The 18,546-nt window shown below is 30.6% G+C and overlaps 1 protein-coding gene across 5 annotated transcripts; it reads right to left on the reverse strand.

Annotated features, from left to right (window-relative positions):
- Nucleotides 1–3,926: 3,926 nt before the first annotated feature.
- On the reverse strand, nt 3,927–18,037 carry Atp6ap2 (ATPase H(+)-transporting accessory protein 2). 5 transcript variants are annotated; one of them, XM_070316636.1, is made up of 10 exons: nt 17,904–18,037; nt 17,506–17,633; nt 17,014–17,253; nt 16,380–16,688; nt 16,138–16,224; nt 14,469–14,672; nt 13,057–13,165; nt 10,575–12,262; nt 5,865–6,060; nt 3,927–4,013 (listed from the first exon to the last, which is right to left on the reverse strand). In XM_070316636.1, exons 1-8 carry the CDS (start codon nt 17,944–17,946, stop codon nt 12,183–12,185), a joined length of 1,200 nt encoding a protein of 399 aa, XP_070172737.1. In that variant the 5' UTR covers nt 17,947–18,037; the 3' UTR covers nt 3,927–4,013; nt 5,865–6,060; nt 10,575–12,182. The 5 variants fall into 5 exon arrangements, with proteins under 5 accessions (XP_070172737.1, XP_070172736.1, XP_070172735.1 ...); XM_070316635.1 differs by having other exon boundaries at nt 5,755–6,060; XM_070316634.1 differs by having other exon boundaries at nt 3,929–4,013; nt 5,589–6,060.
- Nucleotides 18,038–18,546: the final 509 nt, after the last annotated feature.

Here is an 18,546-nt window from a genome sequence, read left to right on the forward strand (position 1 = left end):
AAATCTTTTTTATATAAAATAAATTCTTAGGATTAACGTGATCTCTTGAAGATAGAAATATATTTCTATCTTCCATTTTTTTAACAGCGAAGAATTGAATCTGAATTTGATTTTTTTTAATCCAAAAATTTTGAAGTATTGTATATTCCGGAGTACATTAGTGTTTATTCTAATCTTTATGTCGACTTGTTGTAATATTTGCATTTTAAGATAATTTACTCTGTAAAAGACAAGTTTATCTCGCATCGTAATTCAACATCGTATAATTCTTTAATATTTCGCAATATGATAAAAATGTGCATTCTTTTATATCTGTATGCATTTCTTTTTTATTCGACGGCAGGTCGCGGAACCATAAGAGTAGTGAATATATTAATGATCTCTTCTCCACCGGCAAAATAAAAATATATCCTCGCTCAAAAGAATTATGATGTGGCAAGAAAAATAACAAAAAAAAAACTAATTTAATTTTTTTACCGCTATAATAAACGTAATTTTTCTAATATTTTGTAAGATTTATATTTTCAAAAAAGATAAAATATTTGAAAGAGAGAATCTGATCATTCTTAATGTTCAAAAAGACATGTAAGAACGATAGATGTGGGAAATTAAGAATTCGCATGTTCAACGACGAGAACAAAACATGTTTCCGCATCCGACGAAAAGATAAGAGGTGAGCGCATATGGATATGATTTATTTATCACGTCACAAAGTCAAACATGTGACGCGAAGGCACGTGGTTGACTGCGTTACTTCCTCGTCAGGTAATTGTGAAATGGAAGCGACATCGATATAGTAGTCCGTTGGAAATTGTGGAACGTGCTACGCAGCGTAACAATCTTGAACTTGGAACCGCGGAGAACCGCAAAAAATTTCATTAACCGCAACGATGACGACGTTCCGCTTCTGATTACCGAAATCTACAAATACGACCTAGATGGTGCCATACAAATAACACACTTAACTCTCATGCGAAACTAACGTTGATTTTTAAATTAAAAGCATAATATTTTTTACAGCTCGGGACATTACATTTCAAATGTGATAGAAAATATTCAACGCAATATTAATAAAATAAATAAAAATTTAATATATAACATTATTTATCTCTTTTTCTCACATATACGTTATCAAAATTATATATATGAGTGGCCCATTTTAATCTATCCAGTCAAATATCTCAAAAACCAAGCCCGGAAGAGAAAAATGTTTCAAACAAAAGTTGTGTGGCTTCAAGGGGGCCATAAGATGGTGACAATGATTTGACCTTGGAAAATCATTTGAAAGTCATGTGAAGGTCAACTTTAAAATCTTAAATAGAAACCCCCATTTTTTATTTAGTATTCTTGTAGCTGACATCGAGAGCTTTCCAAAACACTATAATAAAGTATTTTTTCATTAACTACTTTTTGAGTTATTTTATATTTTAATCTGACATATTTTGATATAAAAAATAAAATATTTCGTAAAATATTCAGTTTTCGATAATTTTACCGTAATACTTCTATGTACAGAATAATAAGTTGAAAAACTCTCGATGTCAGCTACAAGAATACTAAATAAAAAAATGGGGGTTTCCATTTAAGATTTTAAAGTTGACCTTCACATGACCTTCAAATGATTTTCCAAGGTCAAATCATTGTCACTATCTTATGGCCCCCTTGAAGCCACACAACTTTTGTTTGAAACATTTTTCGATTTAACGCAGTGTCCCTGAGATATTTAAGTGGGTCGTTTAAAATGGGACACCCTGTATATATATGATCTTTTAAGTCATGATAAATAAATATTTGAGTATAAGAAGATTATTATTTTTAAAATATTTATCTTTAAAACTTTTGGAATCTCTCGAAACTTGAGAACATGAATCACATCATGTTCTTTTGTTTGTGTGTGCATCGCAGTTTAAAAATATTTACATATTGCATATTTTTAAAGTCTTAAAGGTAAAATGCTTCAAAGTCAAGGATAAGTTGTTTTTGCGTTTTCACGAAGGCTGACGATAAGGAATGCGCGAAAGCATAGTTGAAATAAAGATCGTTATATAGTTAATCACTTATTATCACGTGTCAATAATGTAATTGTTCAGTTATCACCCCTTCCCTTGTATAGTCCACTGTATTAGATTAGATTACACGAAAAATGTGTATGCTTCGTCATGCAAAAATGTATTATTTTTTTAAAATTTTTTAATGTTTCAATGACGGATCTTTTTCAAATATTAGTCAAATCGATCATATGAGCAAAGTTATAAACATTTTCGTCATAAATAAAGTAGAAAGAATATACTCGCGATCCCTTAAATTAAGTGGAGCAAATAAAAGATTGCATTTAAATATCCCAATTACAAATATAATTCTAAACTTCTAATAAAATAACACACACAAATAATCAAAAAAATTTTTCAAAATTTCAACGTGATTTCTATTACTTTAATAATCTCACGCGTTCTTTTTCCCACCATGAGATTTTTCCAATAAATGTATTAAATTCCCGCGAGAAAAATCAGTGTAAAATTATCGATAGGCGATTTGATCGGTAGAAAATCGCAGGTATCAGTAGTAGATTATATAATATAATGCTGACGATACATAATTATACTGATCTTTTTGATATAGATAAAGTCTATTAAATCATGCTGAGCAATAATATCTGCTCTTTAGATCGAATAAAATCGATATCTAGATCAAACGAAACGCCTCTGGATATTTTCGTAAAACTTATTAATTATTTATGACGGAATAATATTGCATTCTCCTTTTCTCTCTTTCGTTAAAACTTATCAGACATTATTCGTCGCACTTGATATTTCCAATGAAACGATTTTATTTTGTCATAAAAAATAAAATGTTCTCGAAATTTTTGAAGAACCAGAACTTTCCGACGGATATTAAGAATTTTGTACATCCCTTTAAATGATGAAAAAGATGCTCCGAGAAATTTGTTCAAAAATTTACGATATAAACTGATGTCGTGTGATTTTATTTAAAATGGAATTTAAAATTAAAACGTTTAATGCTAAAAATAGATCTCAGACGAGTCATATGATGGGGAGATTTGATTTTGTCGCGCGGTTCATTTGCTGATCTTATCTGCTGCGTGCGAATGAGTCTCGTAAATGACGTGGATATTTATTTGCCATCGAAGTTAGTAGCAGCGAAATGCACGGACAAATTCGTATAATTGCACGTATAAACGTATGAGCTCGATCGACTCGATAATGAGCGTACTCGAAAGCCAAATCAACATATATGTTTTGGCGAACGCGTCCCGGCGAAGTTTTTCTCTTGCAATCGTTTAAAATTTAACATAATATGTGTGTTTCAACTGGTATACGCGAGTAGGAAAATGCACAATTAATGAATCGTGCGATCTATGTGGAAGAATGACACAGAATGATATCTCTCTCTCTCTCTCTCTCTCTCTCTCTCTCGGATATAAGAACGCTCGTTATATATAAAAAAAAACCCGATTTATTCTTATATTTTGTTATCTGACAGAGTCATCTTTTACGTCGTAAAATGTCGTTTACGTAAGTAACAATCGCCTCCATATATTCTCCATTCAAACGGATACTATGCGTATCTCTGATCTTATTTAAAGATACAGAGTTCGAACATTCCGAACATTGATGCAATCGTCCGTACGTATAATCAAAGATATAGATGTACAATAAATATAAATAAAAGATTAAGTATTATTGTGATTACAACATACGTATGTCGATAAGAAATCTTTGTTTGTGCGACACAGTTTCGTCAAAATATAATTTGACATTGTTTTATTAGAAACCTTTTTTTTTTTCCCCCAAAACGATACCATTTTTACGGAATAGAAAATTTGAAGAAAATACTTACCGATGCCTTCGACGAGGTAGCGATCCTTGGCATCCATATTCGTAAGCTCGGTGACACTCACAATTATTCTGACGCTCATCGTTCTGTCTGCTCTCGTCAAGTCCCGCGAAGCGTCGCGACGTCAGGCATCCGGCGTCCTTCGTCGTTGCGATTACCTGATTCATAAATATATAGCGTTATTTCTTGTGATACTTGGATGTTGTTGAGTTTTCTTAGCGAATAAAGAGATCATTAAAACTTTTCTAATATTTGCAATATCTTAATCACGCGAATAACGATTCCAATTCCAATCCTCGTCTTTAATTAGAAATATATCTGTTATGTATATTACAGAGCTATTTATATGCTATTTATATTACAGAGCAATAGCAGAGAATTTTTGGCCTAATTCATATTTAATTTTGACATCTTAGTTATAAAGATTGATTTTTTGACTAATGTAGGCAAAATTTTCTCCATAATTAAGATAAATTTCATATATATATAAAACCCATCTCAACTCATATTTAAATATAAGATAAAAAAATATTACGTTTAATAAAATAATTCAAATTATCAAAGAAATAAAATAACGTATAAAATATCAAGATTGCTTTTATTTTTTATTAAAATTATATTTTTATATTTGTGTTAAACTTAAAAACGCAAAAATATTTCATCGCTTATTTTTACTTTATTTATGCAAACGAAAATTCGGCTTAAATGCAACAAAAAAAATCTGCATTTAATAACGATTCCAAATATTCTTTATAAAAAATATTTTTGTAAATTATATCAAAAATGAAAATATTTATATATAAATTAAGTTGATATCAAAATTTAATCGGATATTAAACGATAAATTCATCAGAGTGCAGAAATAGAATTGTTCGATACAATTTACTAATCTGAGATGATCTACGGATGCAAAAGTATCTGTTACGTCGAGAAAAAAAATCACTCGATCCGCGACAATTTGCGCCCCTCGCGAGCTGAAGGTCGCGACGAATCCGCGAAAGAGACATCGTGATTCTGCGCACTTGAAACAGCAATAACAACAGCGTGAACGAATTTAATTCGAAATTTTAGGCGTGTATGTTCTCACGAATTTCCGCGACGCCTTCTCTCGCCGGAAGGTCACTCAAATGCGAACCAAAAAAATTCCGCGAGAAAGACGTGCCCATGATGATATCTAGACAGGAAAAGACACTTACGACGTTATGAGCAAGCAAGGTCCAAGTATCGCCTTTAAGCTTTGTTAGGTATCTTTTTTCAGCTTTATTTCTTCCGAGAAGCATGCGCGCGGATATCTTTTTAATTCAACTTTATTTCCGTAATAATTCAAGAATCAATGTTACGGTGTTAGTTTGAATCGAGCAGAAAATTAAAATCGACGAAAGAGAGAAGAGACAAAGCAAGAAAATATTTGCTTCTCTCAATATTCGAAAAATTCGAATAAGGTATTTAAAAAGAGATATTTATAAAAAATGAAGAATCATCCTATATCTTGACATTTAATTAGCATTTTTCACTTTTTTTCACAATTTCTCTTTTATTTTTATATTTTATTCTCCGCATGTTATCTTTTTATTCAATATCGTCAATTTTCTCACTTTAGTCAATTTCGTTTTTCTCTATATTCTAATTTCGCTTATGTATATATGTTAAATATTATTCAATCCTCATTTTTTTCCCAAATTTTTCTAAGTTCTTCAGTTTCTCCGATTTCTTTCTCTCTCAGTGTTTCTCACCTTTCTCATCTGTTTGCCAATCTCTCAGATTTATTAATTTCATCACCTTTCTTAACGTCTTAAGTTTCTTTCGTCTCTTTCTTTTTTCTTGGTTCTGTGCTTCTTTCTCAATCCTTTAAATCCCGTTAAATAGCGGATTTATTTATTCTCTCGAATTCTTTTTCACCTTTTTTAATTTCTTCAAGGGATTTCGCTCTCTCGACTTATGAAACTCTTCGCTCTTCGCTAGACTAGTAGAATCAATAGTGGCTTCAGCGACGATGCCTCGTTACGGACCTGCAGTGCGTTTTCCGCGATCCGTGACCTTGACAAGTTCCCCCAACGGTGTTGGTAGCAGTAGCAGTGGATCGACATTACGTAAAATCGAAGTCGCGATGCTTAATTCGTCGACCCAGCGTCGCGACGTCTCGCAATGTTCGCGCAAACAACTCCTTGACTGTCATCCTCGGCGATCACAAAGTACCAATCTTCGCTAAATCCGGAAATAGAAAGTGATTAGCTTCAAGAATAAGAAACGATCGATCAATGATCGAGAAGCAAAGAGAAGGAAAGCTATAAGAATAAATAAATCACTTCTCGGGGAATATCTTCTCTTGAAAAACATTTTTAAGAGAATCAAGGAAAAGATGTAATTGCGAGGAAAAAAGAGAGAGAGGGTGTGCGTATGTTCATTTTTCTCTTTGATATAGATCAGACTATTCATTGACATTTTCTCTTTAAAAGTGTTTTCAAAATATTCTTAGAATACTTTCGAAAAAATTTTTTAGAATAGTCTCTTCATATATAATTATTTTCTCAGTATTTCTTAATTATATTAATAACTCTTCCTTCCAAATTCTTTCATCAAATATCTTTTCACAAAAATATTCATCAAAAGCTTCTTCTTAAAGAGTATTGTTATTCAAAGAATTATTCTTCGACAACATTCCCTCCCGTGAATTTTTTTGCCGAGTCTTTTTAAAAAATGTTTCTTTTATAAGAAATGTCTCGATAAACATTTCTTGTTCAAATAATCTCTTTTCTGTGAGATACACACATATATATATATATATATATATATATATATATATATATTTTTTAAAGAGGAAAACGTGTTAAGGTTCCAAGGATATTTTTTTAATGAAACTACTTTACGAATTTCTTTTATTTCCTATAAAGTTGATTGATCATTGCTTTTTCTCGGAAATGAATCGAGAAATGTCTCACTGTCTTGATATTATAATTTAATATATATTGATTTGTCTAAATTTTTTCCAAGTTATAGATTAACCGTTTTTATGCAGGCCGCCTAAGATTTTAAGTTATTTCAAATAATCATTAAACTAATTAATATTCCCCGCACGCACTAACTCTTATGCGCGCGCGAATCACATAAATCATTCAACTAACAAATTATCTGTTTTCTTATTGTTCGACGTTTGGAAGAAAACAGTACTTATGCCCGAAAAAACATTTTCTTTTATTACAACATTATTTCGATTGTTATAAAATTTTAAACTTTTTCTAAAAAAACATTAATACATATATACATATAGTATATTACAATTCAATCATCAATAGCCATCTTCAAATTTTGTGACTTCCAAGAACTTAATTTCTCATTAAAGTTCAAAGCTTTTATCTCTCTCGTCAGTCCTAAATATATAAAGCTATCTCTGTGTAAGAATTTTAATGATTATTTGATATAAGCGCTGTATGTTATATATATATTCTGTGAACAATATATATGTAAATATATATATATATATAAATAAAATTTTTTTATATATAGTCTCATTATTTTTCTCTGAAATATTTTCAATTTTCTTTCTTTTTTTAGAGTTTTTGACTTCTTCCTTCTTCTATATATCCCAAAAAATTTTGCGGGAACGTTGTATCGACGATATTTCATGAGAAATGCGAGATCCTATATGTATATTTTATATTATTATAAATTACATCGAGATAAATATCGATTGATCCAATAAAAGATAATATTCTCCTAGATCGATGATCACCGGTGCAATAAGTATGTTTACAAGATTGCGATCGACCACGTGGTGGATACAGAATTACAGGTATGACTGGTCTCGAAGTAGCACGACAATGTGCGTATCACGTGATTTTCTCCCGGTCCCGCAGGGTATAAAATGCGCACTTTTCCGCGATAATCAATCAATCTCCAATTTTTACAGTCCTTTGAAAATTCTGCAATGAATTTATTTTTAAAATTGGGATTAATATTCACATAATTAATTAAATTCATATAATTCACATAATTATTCATATAATCTTAATTTATTTACACGATAATTTAATGAAACTTTCGTAAGAAAGAGTTATGTTTCAATACAAACAAAAATTATTGAATCGAGTTTTTCAAAGAGTAAGTTAAATATTTGAAAATGTAAATACGGAAGTAGTTTGAAAAAGTATTATAGAGATTCTCTTAAATTTATTAGATGCTAAATAAAATTTAAATCACACACACACACACACACACACACACACACATATAAACTTAATTCGTCATTTATAAAATTGATACTGTTAAAACTTATTAAATTTCCGCTCGTAAATTTTATTAAAATCTATTAAACTAAATATCTCGCAATAAAAAAAATTTGTCAAAAAAAATTACACGGCGATCATGCTATTTTATCTCTTTCACTGAATTTGTCGCATCTGACAATTAAATTTCTGCTCGCACGTTATTGAGACGATCAATCTTAAACTTTTGGGATGTTGTCTACAAAATTTAATCAAATACAGCAAAATTAGCATTTGTTCGAAATCAGGATTGTGTCATAAATTCACTTCAAATCATTTTCATACTTTTCCATACAACAAACCCTTATTTTTCCACACTATCACTGCGAGACATTCCTTGGACCAAAAGTTCTTTCGTGATTGGACCTGACACAATTTTTCGTACGCGATAACAACAACAAACAACACACCCGGATGACAACCTCGCCGCGCGACTAACGCGTAACAAAGAAAATAAATAAATCGCGCTGGTAAAAGAGAACGACAATGAATGCGCAGGCGGCAGGACTACACGCGACAAGAATCTCGGGAGAACCTGCGACAGCCGTATATACGTCAGACTAGCGAAAAGCCAGACGTTCGCCGTCGTAACGACAGGTGTTGTTGGAGAACTTAAGGTGGGGTGGGTACGTAACGAGAGCGTAGGTAGAGGGGATCGAGCCGAAAGTGGGGTGAAAACCTTCGTCGAGACGTCGAGAGGAGTCGACCTCAGATCTTATACTACGCGCAGCATCTATTTATCATGGATCCTTGATACGACTCGGATCTCAGATAGAGATATTTTCTACTGATTATCTCAGAAAAGGAAGAGAAGAAGAAAAATTTCATCGAAGAGAATTTCATCGCGTTCCTACGTGCGTTATTGTTTATCGACCTTTTACTTTCCAAATTCTTTTTTCTCCCTTTTTTTAAGTTTAACTTTTATCTCGTATTTCTTTAGATATCCGGTTATTAAGAAATACATATCGCGTGATAAAAGTAACGATCTTAACGTATTCATATCATTTAAAATTAAATCAGACTCACATACACACATGCATATATATTAATTTAATGTGCGATTGTATAAAATTATAAACCATATTTCGCGAACTTTTAATATGATTCAGAGATTTTTGTATAGTATTCTGCATCATATATATATATATATATATATATATATATATATATATATATATATATATATCAAATACATTTATCGCAATTTTAATTATTAAGAAGCATCGAATAAGACTGATTCGATGTGATACTATATCTTTCGATTATCTTAAATAAATAAAATCATAATTAACTCTTGCCCGTACTAATCTACATGTATCATATATGTTCATGAAACAAATCTGATTTCTGTAAAAGCTCCGTATAGTGATGTATACATTTAGAGAATTATACTTATTTCTTGAGTAAAACTATATTATATAATAATAGAGTTTAAATGGAATTATATATACATTATATAGAGAAATGTAAAATGCATGATACCGTTAGAAATTGATCGAAAGAGCTTCAGATGATGCGTATCATTGTCGAGGATCATCAATAACACAAAGAATAATCGATTGTCGATCATTAAGAAGCTGATAATAAGTGTATATTATTATGAACCTAAAAAGTGATAAAAACCGATCAGAATCGTTGATTATATTTGATTTTATATTGCGCATTTTGAAAATTTAATGTTTGATAATATAACGAAAATGTTATAATTAATGAACTTACAAAATAAAATTAATAATGAAGCAATAATAAAATTATAAATCCGTTGAAGTAAAAAATAACAACATTGATTTGTTGAATTAAGAATAAGCAAAGAATGATAAATCTTATGAATTAATAAATTAATTTATAAATTCAAATAGAAATTAAAATAGAAATATTTATCTCAAAATCTGTGACTGTGTAATAATATAAAATAAAGAAAATTAATACATTTATTTGGAAATACTATGTAATATATTACATTTATATTAAACATTTATTTAAAAATATTTATTTGAAAAGATAAAATTCTGCCATTAAAACTAATGTCTAAAATATCAGAAGGAAAGATTTCTTATATTTGATCGTTAGAAATATGAATTAAAATGCGCGATATAATTGTCTATAAAATGTATCACGAGACATTCATATATATACACACACACACACACGCGTGCTTAGAAAATATAATCGTGGACTTAACTAATAATATACGAATCTATTGAAACAAGTATTTCAAGGTAAGATATTTAGGAAAAATCAGAGATATTATAATAAGTTGTGTAATAGCGGCGTAGAAAGAGAGAAAAGGAGAGAGAGAATGGACATATTAGAATTATATATATTACAACGTTAATAAATTTATATATACTGTATATATACATCAGGTATCTTCCTTTTACCATATAAGATATTTTTCATCCGAAATTTGTTATTCTAATTAATAAATTTATGAACATAATATATTTAAGCATTTACCAACTTTTCCGCTTTCGATTGCTCTTTTTACACCAACTTGATGCTGAAGCCACAATAATCTACGAGGTCAATATATCCCAGTTTGATATTACTAATAGAATTCTTCGTCTGGGTAATAGAATTCACTTTCTGAAAGATATGAAATTTAAAATTTTAATTCATTTCAAAAGACACTTTGATGATTAACACTCGAAACGATCAAAACGAGAAAAAATTTTAACGCTATGGTTTCATCATACTCGCTAGTTCACATATAAATATATCAAAGCAACAAGAGCGATAAAACATATCCGATTAATCGAATATTACGGCAATCTCTCCATGTCTTCCATCTCGGTACATTCGGTACTCACCTGCCTGGGCGAAATTTTGATTTTCGGCGAATAAGATACGTGAGAGATGAGGAGCGATCGTTGCACCGATGCCGCACCGACTCGATATGGCACGATATGAAGTTTCGCGCAATCGTATTCGAATTCGTCAGGTAGCGTATAAAAGCGTCTGTCGCGCACGAATGATCCAAGTTGTTTTATTCGCGGGTTTTTTCGCGAGACTTCAAACTTGATTTCTTATTTAATTTTACTTCGCATTTATAAATATACAAATAATTCTCAATCTAAGGAGCAATTTCAATAAATGCGCACTAAAAAAGCAATTACTTGTGCTGGGATGCGCGCCGTACAAAATTATAAATCGCAAGCTACGTTCGAAAGTCACGTGACATGCGCAGCACTCTGACGTTTGCCGCGATCGCGCGTCCTTTTCGCGCGGCAAAATTGAAAGTACGTTGTGTATGCCGTGCAAAATTAAACAACATAGAAATAGCTAATTTGTACGTTGATACTTTGATTAAGATATTATGACTCAACATTTGGTCTCCAGCATTTCTGATGTTCATACGTGTACACAGTTTATTTTTGACACAAAATGAAAAATGAACAAAATGGAAAATTGATACGATTATGCATTATTACACGGAACAAGGTGAAATAAATCACGTAATGACACGTCACGTGTCGCTTGCGTTAATTTAACAAGTGGGAATTTTTACAAATCGAGTATCACACATACAGAAACGGAGATAAAAATATTGCTATAAATCTCGGAGAAATAAGATTTTAATGTTGCAGACACACACACACACAACCGAGAGTGATTTCTATTTTTTTGCGACATTAGAAACGCAACATATGTCATAAGAGTTATTTTCGAATGTTACGACATTGGAGATTTAATTTATTAGGATTACATTTTCAACGATAAAAATTCTTTAATTTGGATGGTTACATTGTATTTAGGATAGCCAATTTTTTTATTGGCTCTCAAGGGAATATACAAATTTACGCAACTCTTATAATGTAACGATTACCTTGTCACATATGATTGAATGAAATGAGATATAATTATATATTTGCTACTTAATGTGTAGCTCTGATAAAGTTGAGTCGATCAATTTACAGAACCTACATGATATGGAAATATGTAATAAACGTTGCTATTTGAATTCTCTCCAGCTAGCTAATAAATTACGCATACAGGAGTGCTCCGATAAGTATACTTCGCACAGAACACATATCACAAAATTGCAACTATATATATATCCATACTTTAATTATCTTTCTTCATTCGGTTCGATGTCATTCTGTAAATGATAGAGTCCCGTCCTGGATCCATATCCGCGATGGCGACTGAAAATATCAAAACTTGACTATCGCCTTCGAGAGAGGATTTCATCGTCGAGAGATTTATACTATGATTAAATACCAAAGAAAACTTATCTCAGCACACAATTCTTGGCTTCTGTTTATGAAATCTCTCTAACACAAATATGTATATCTGAGGTTTTGAAAACTAATATCTTTTAAAGTCATTAAAGCTATTAAGCATTCCACATTAAAACTTCCGTTTTCTCACTATAGCCAAATTGGACTATGATGTGAAAAACGAGAAATTATATGAATTTTTTTCATTCCCAATTTTTTTTCTAGACACCGAAGTAAATTTTGTATATTATCTCACGTTGGATATAATATAAATTTATAAAATATATAGCAAACTTTTTTTTATTCCTGCATTGATAAATGCATATATAACTTATATATAATCTCTCAATATGTGACCTATATTTCCAGCAAAGTAGACTAAACTTATGATAATTAATCAAAATTTGCTATTTATTAACTCACAAATCGAAAAGTCTTTGATATATCCTGACAAAGTGATATAAATAAATTTATTTATTTCAATGTATTTCGCAAGCAAAAAATTCATTAAATTTCTCACTCTTGATTAAATATAACTGCACAATGAAAAAATTAAGAGCCTTACAATCAGAATTTTAAAGATTTTTCGTTTTAAATATTATTTCTCATATATATTTCGCGCCCGCACGAAATTCATCACACATCATATATTCAAAATAAATCACTCTTATCCCCAGGCATTGGGCTAAATATGATTTGATATCCAAGAAAATACATACTGCAAATGGCTAATAGCGAGAAGAAGAAAATAACACCAAACCACAGCAGTATGTTGAAGATGACAGGATAGTTTTCTGTATAAGTTTTCGCACGACCGGAAAATTCAGGCTGAAACAGAAAAATTGATGTAACGCTGGACAGACAAGAGCAGTCTACGAGGAACCTACAAATTTCCATCTTGTAAAAATGCTTTTGTGGTATACCTGCTAAATTTACTAAATAGCATTCTACGCCTTTTACACACTTTGCTCGAACGAGTGAGATCAAAAAGATTCAGCGAAATATTGATGCATAAAGAACTTCCCTTAATTTAACATATGTAATTCAAAGACCTAGGACTCGGTAACAAGATTCACCCTTAATACTTGTTAAACAATTAATTATACAATTAAATCTTTTCCACCGGAAAGTTTCAATTGAAAATCGTCACTTATAAATTTATCGTCATTAAAATATACACATGCAATATCGAACACGGCAAACCTTCATGCAAAGTTATAATTTTGCACTTGAGAAGAAGAAGGAAACAAGCTTGAAATTATAAGAGCTCTATCGTATATATTTATGTATATAATAATATTGATATAAACTAATAAGTAAACTTCTTTGTATAAAAAGTAATTACTTGGACTACTCCTTCTGTTTCTCAGATACGATAAAAAAATTCGCTGCCTAACTAAAAAAATCACTATGACTAAGCGTCATATAAGCATTAATTAACAAGCAGATAGCTTGAATGCAAGCAGCTTCAATGCAAGCAAAAGTCATGTAATTAAAAGTTTTTAAAAAATTAAAGCTAAATTGGGGATAAGTGTTGAAAAATTCTTTATTAATTTTGTTTGGCATTACTAGAGTATTTCATAAACACTAAATTAATCTCCTTACAACTCAGGTGTTCTAATATCCTGTATATAAGGTTTGGCAGAACGAAAACAATGGAAGGGCCCAGGAAAGAATTTGACAAGTCATATTGTCACAATTTTTCCATAATTTTAAATTTATAAAAACTTTATTTTTATTTAATACAATTTTTTAATTTTCCTTTTTAATTATTTAAACTTATTTTAATTATTTTATTTCAATCCTATCTCTCTTGATTGCAACATGAACGTAGAATTATATCTATTAAGTTTTGTTTCTTTCCCTTGATTTTTCTCTTCGTAAATTTATTTATTAAATTTTCATGACATTTATAAATTTGTTTTTTTCTCTTGATATATCATATATATCATATATATTCTTAATTTTACAAAGTCAATAAAATAAATGTTATGTCATCGCAATGGCATTAAAATGTAAAAATTAAATTAAAAAAAATAAAATAAAAAAATAAAAAAATAAATAAAAGAAAAAGATAAACCTATCTGATTTTCCCCTAGACCCATCCATTGTGATGCATGTTAATATGTACCTGTCCTTTTGTCTGTGTGTTAGTATCTATCTTATACTCCTTATTAACGGAGTCCAGGTCGGACTTTTCCGACGTCCCGCTATCATCCTGAACGCCCGTACGTTCAGTAGTGTTGTCGACAGTGTTGGACTCGCTAGTACTATTCATACTATTTTTCTCCTCTTCACCATTTTTATTACTTTGCCCGTCTCGTTCGCCGTCTTGCTACAATCAGTATTGTTCAGTATCTCAGTAGTGGTTGAAGCACCAGTTTTCAAGACTCTGAAGATACCAGAACTTCAAGGCTTTAATTCCACGAGTACTTTGATTTATTTATTTTGAACTTTAAATTTTATTCATTTTTAGAATATTATTTTAGCAGATAGCTAGATAGTATATATTTAAATTTATCAGTGGAGATATTTCCGTGTAGATCGAAAAATATTAGCGACAATCTAAATTTATCGAGCTTTTATTTACATAAAAATTTAAAAATAGTAAAATATCAAGAATTTGATAAGTATCTCTGTTTTGCCGAGTTTTAGAAACTTGCTAAAAAAATTCCTCAAATTAGAGAAATTATACGACGGAAATTCTGAAAAAAGGGGAACACGATGTAGATAGATATCGGCTGATTGATGACAAGTAAGTTTGTAAGTTTTGATTAGAGTATTTCGAGTAATTCGTCGTGTTCGCGAGATTCATGCAAAAAACTACTAAATACTCTAAATCGGAAAAAAAACACTGTCAATCAAGTAATGATTCATGCAACGTAATTCGACACGATACCTTGACGAAAAAATTATTAATGTCTGAACTAATTGGCGCTCCCTTTGCACCACCAGTGGATTTAACACTGTTAGTCTTATAAGCCTACAAAATATCCCGTAATAATTATAAAACTGGTACAGATAAAGTAGAAATAGATTTTAGTGAACTACTAATATTGCGATTTTATGTGTAACAGTTCCGAATAATTGGAGTTAACTATTGGTGATCGCTAAATTACAATTAATGTATATTTCACAATTCCTTCCTATTATATTACCAAATAAGAAAATTAAAAAAAAAAAACTAATCAATTGGCAAAAAGTATGATACTTACTTAGAAAAGTCAGTTACAAAATTTGCTGTTTTATAAATGTTTACTAAAATATATTATATATTGTGGCATATCATAAAATGACTGGAATAATACAGTAATTTTAAATTGTAAATGAATATTTTTCTTCTTGTACAGAAAATTTAATAAAACATAAATGAATAGAAAACTTTTATAATTATATATTTTTTCATAGTTCAATCTCAATGCATTTTTTTTTATTTTATTCAAATATTTATGTTTTTAATATTCTCTTTATTTTAATAATGAAATAAGAATTGTCTCCACAAATTATATGTATGTATTTTCTCAACAGATTTTTGTTCTGCAATATTTAAGATAATCCAGTTAGGCCTAAGTGTATCGTTTGGATGAAAGTGTAAATACAATGTAATTATATGTGATTACATTGATAATTAAGAAAACCGTTATCAATTTTTGAATTCTATTTAAATATTGCTATAAATCTTCTTTAAAATTTTTTTTTCTCGATCAATACTCCCAAATATTTTCACATAGTTTTATGTTTGAAACATAATAAAGAGATTGTAAAATGCATACAGAATTTAAGACAGTATTAACACTTACCAGAGTGTCTCTGCGCTGCCTCTCAAGAATCACGGAGCGGGCATTCCTCACCTTGCTGGCGTCATTCGTAAATGCCGAAATAACAACCTAGAATGGACATCCGGAAGTATTTAAATATGAAAATCTATAATTATATTTATATATAACAATTAACATAAAAATAGGCTAACAATTAGTAAACAATCAAGGAATCAATACAAATTATGATTATTACAAATAAAATCTCGAATAAATTGACATACCTTGCCATCATAAGCATTCACAAAAGCTTTAGATACATGTTCCATTGCGTCATTCAGTAACATATACGCCTCGTTGGCCACTGCCGAGGTATTCCCATGAAGATCCAGGACTGCTCTAAGCGCCGACACCACCAGCCAATATACATCTGTGCCAGAGTCATGTTTTTTTGCAGAGGATGCATTGTCAGCAATAGCATGAAGAAGTTGCATCTCCTCGACAAATTTGCGATCCTCCTCGATTTCTAAGTTTAGAGACTTTAATTTCTCTATGTTAGTTGGCTTCAGTTCGCCGAGAGCTGATTGGCCTAGCTGTATTTAAAAGATATTATTCAGAATATAATTAAGAAAAAAATTAAAAAGCAAAACAAAATATATATATAAACAAAGTAAAAGTACTGATTACTAAATCTTCTCTTAGAAGACAGAAAGAGATAAATTGGAAACAAAACAAGCAAGAAAAAAAGCAAAGAGATATTATAATATTATAGTAATATCAACATATACCTAAAAAGAAGTACATCTTTTATATAATAGAGATATGCATACATGTTTAATAATGAGATATTAAATTACTTAGAAATGTATCGTTTAAGAAATTTTTTTAAACTGATTCTTTATCTAGTTTAGTACTTACAGCATCAACTCCATCGCTTAAGTTAATTCTGACCAAAGTATTATCATTGCTTCGTTCCTCTATTCTGCTTCTAATTGCTTGCCAGGTGGTCTCTTCCATTTCATCAACAATCAAAGAATATGTGATTTTGTTCTTGTCTTCCATAGGAGGTAACATCTCCATTCCATCACACGCTATAACAACTAATGCCTGGGGAATTGAAAACGGATCCCAAATAGCAATGTTATGATCCGCATCCTTCTGTAAAATCACAAATATTTAATAAAAATATTCAAATATGATATAGATACAATATTCAAAAGAAAAACATTAGAGATTCCAAGTTTCAAAGATAGAGCTTTGAAGAATTTAGTTCTTTTTATTGATTCAATAAAACAAAAATTTAAAACTTTTCATAATTTAAATGTTTTACATATTTGCAAAGCTCTGCGACACATCTAAGAATTTATATAGTCAAATATTTCTATTAAGAGATTAAAGATACTTATGTACCTGTTTCCCAGTATAACCAAGAGCTGCGGATAAGACCTCCTTGAGACTGCTTTGCTCAATCTCTCCATTTACAGTGAATTCTACACTATCAGGTGAATGAAGAACGACAAATTCACCACTGGCGTAAACTAAAAGTAAATCAAGGATAAGACAGTCAAAATATAAAAATATAAGTGCATTAAATAAACAAATAAATTTTTAACAAACGTAAAATTTAGAATACTTGAAGAGTTCATGAAAAGACCTCACTGTAAATAACTTTGAATAAATATTTCTGAATATTTTGTTGGTTTGCTTTGGAAACGGATTGATTTCCACAGCCAGAAATTCAATCACGGCAAACTTGAAACATTTCGATTGTTTTCAAAAAGTTATCTTAAAAGTAAAGAAAGAATTACCTGTGGCAAGGATGGCGAGAAGAAACGACAATTGTCGAAACATTGTTGCCCGAGAAAACTATTAAATTCAAAAGACACTCCCTTTAACGTCGATCAATTTCGGACATGATCATGTGACAACGTCAGATCAGATCACATTGGATCACATGTGACTATAGATATAATAAGAATAGATTGCCTTCCATGCTCACAGAATTAGATGCGCGATTGCGCATGCGCTTGAAAGACAGAAATACACTATTGAGTTTTCTCTCTTTTTCTCTCGAATTATTTTATACCACGCACGAGTATCGAGCAGTGACGCGCTACCGTGGGATTTTTTCCCATGTGGGAATCTCCGTGCGCATGCGTAAGTTGACGTCACAGCTAAACGTCAGCTGCATCTATACGAACGTATCTGGCTGCAACATTAGGCGTATCCCTTGTAGATCTCTTGCGTTTTTTTAATAGTGAAAATGATAACGCATTGTAGTCTCGTCTTTTTTTATTACTATTTATATTAAATATATTCTATTTCTTTGATAGAAACTTTCATCTCTCCTTGCAACTTTCTTTACATTTCTTTTCTCGCTGAGGGGGGGTCTAACGATACCTTATATTTGATCGAATTATATACGTTAGTGAGGATTTATAGTGTTTGCTT

The sequence above is a fragment of the Polyergus mexicanus genome, unplaced genomic scaffold (assembly GCF_030449975.1).
Source record: "Polyergus mexicanus isolate NDT 795.1 unplaced genomic scaffold, iyPolMexi1.0 SCAF_3, whole genome shotgun sequence".
NCBI lineage: Eukaryota > Metazoa > Arthropoda > Insecta > Hymenoptera > Formicidae > Polyergus > Polyergus mexicanus.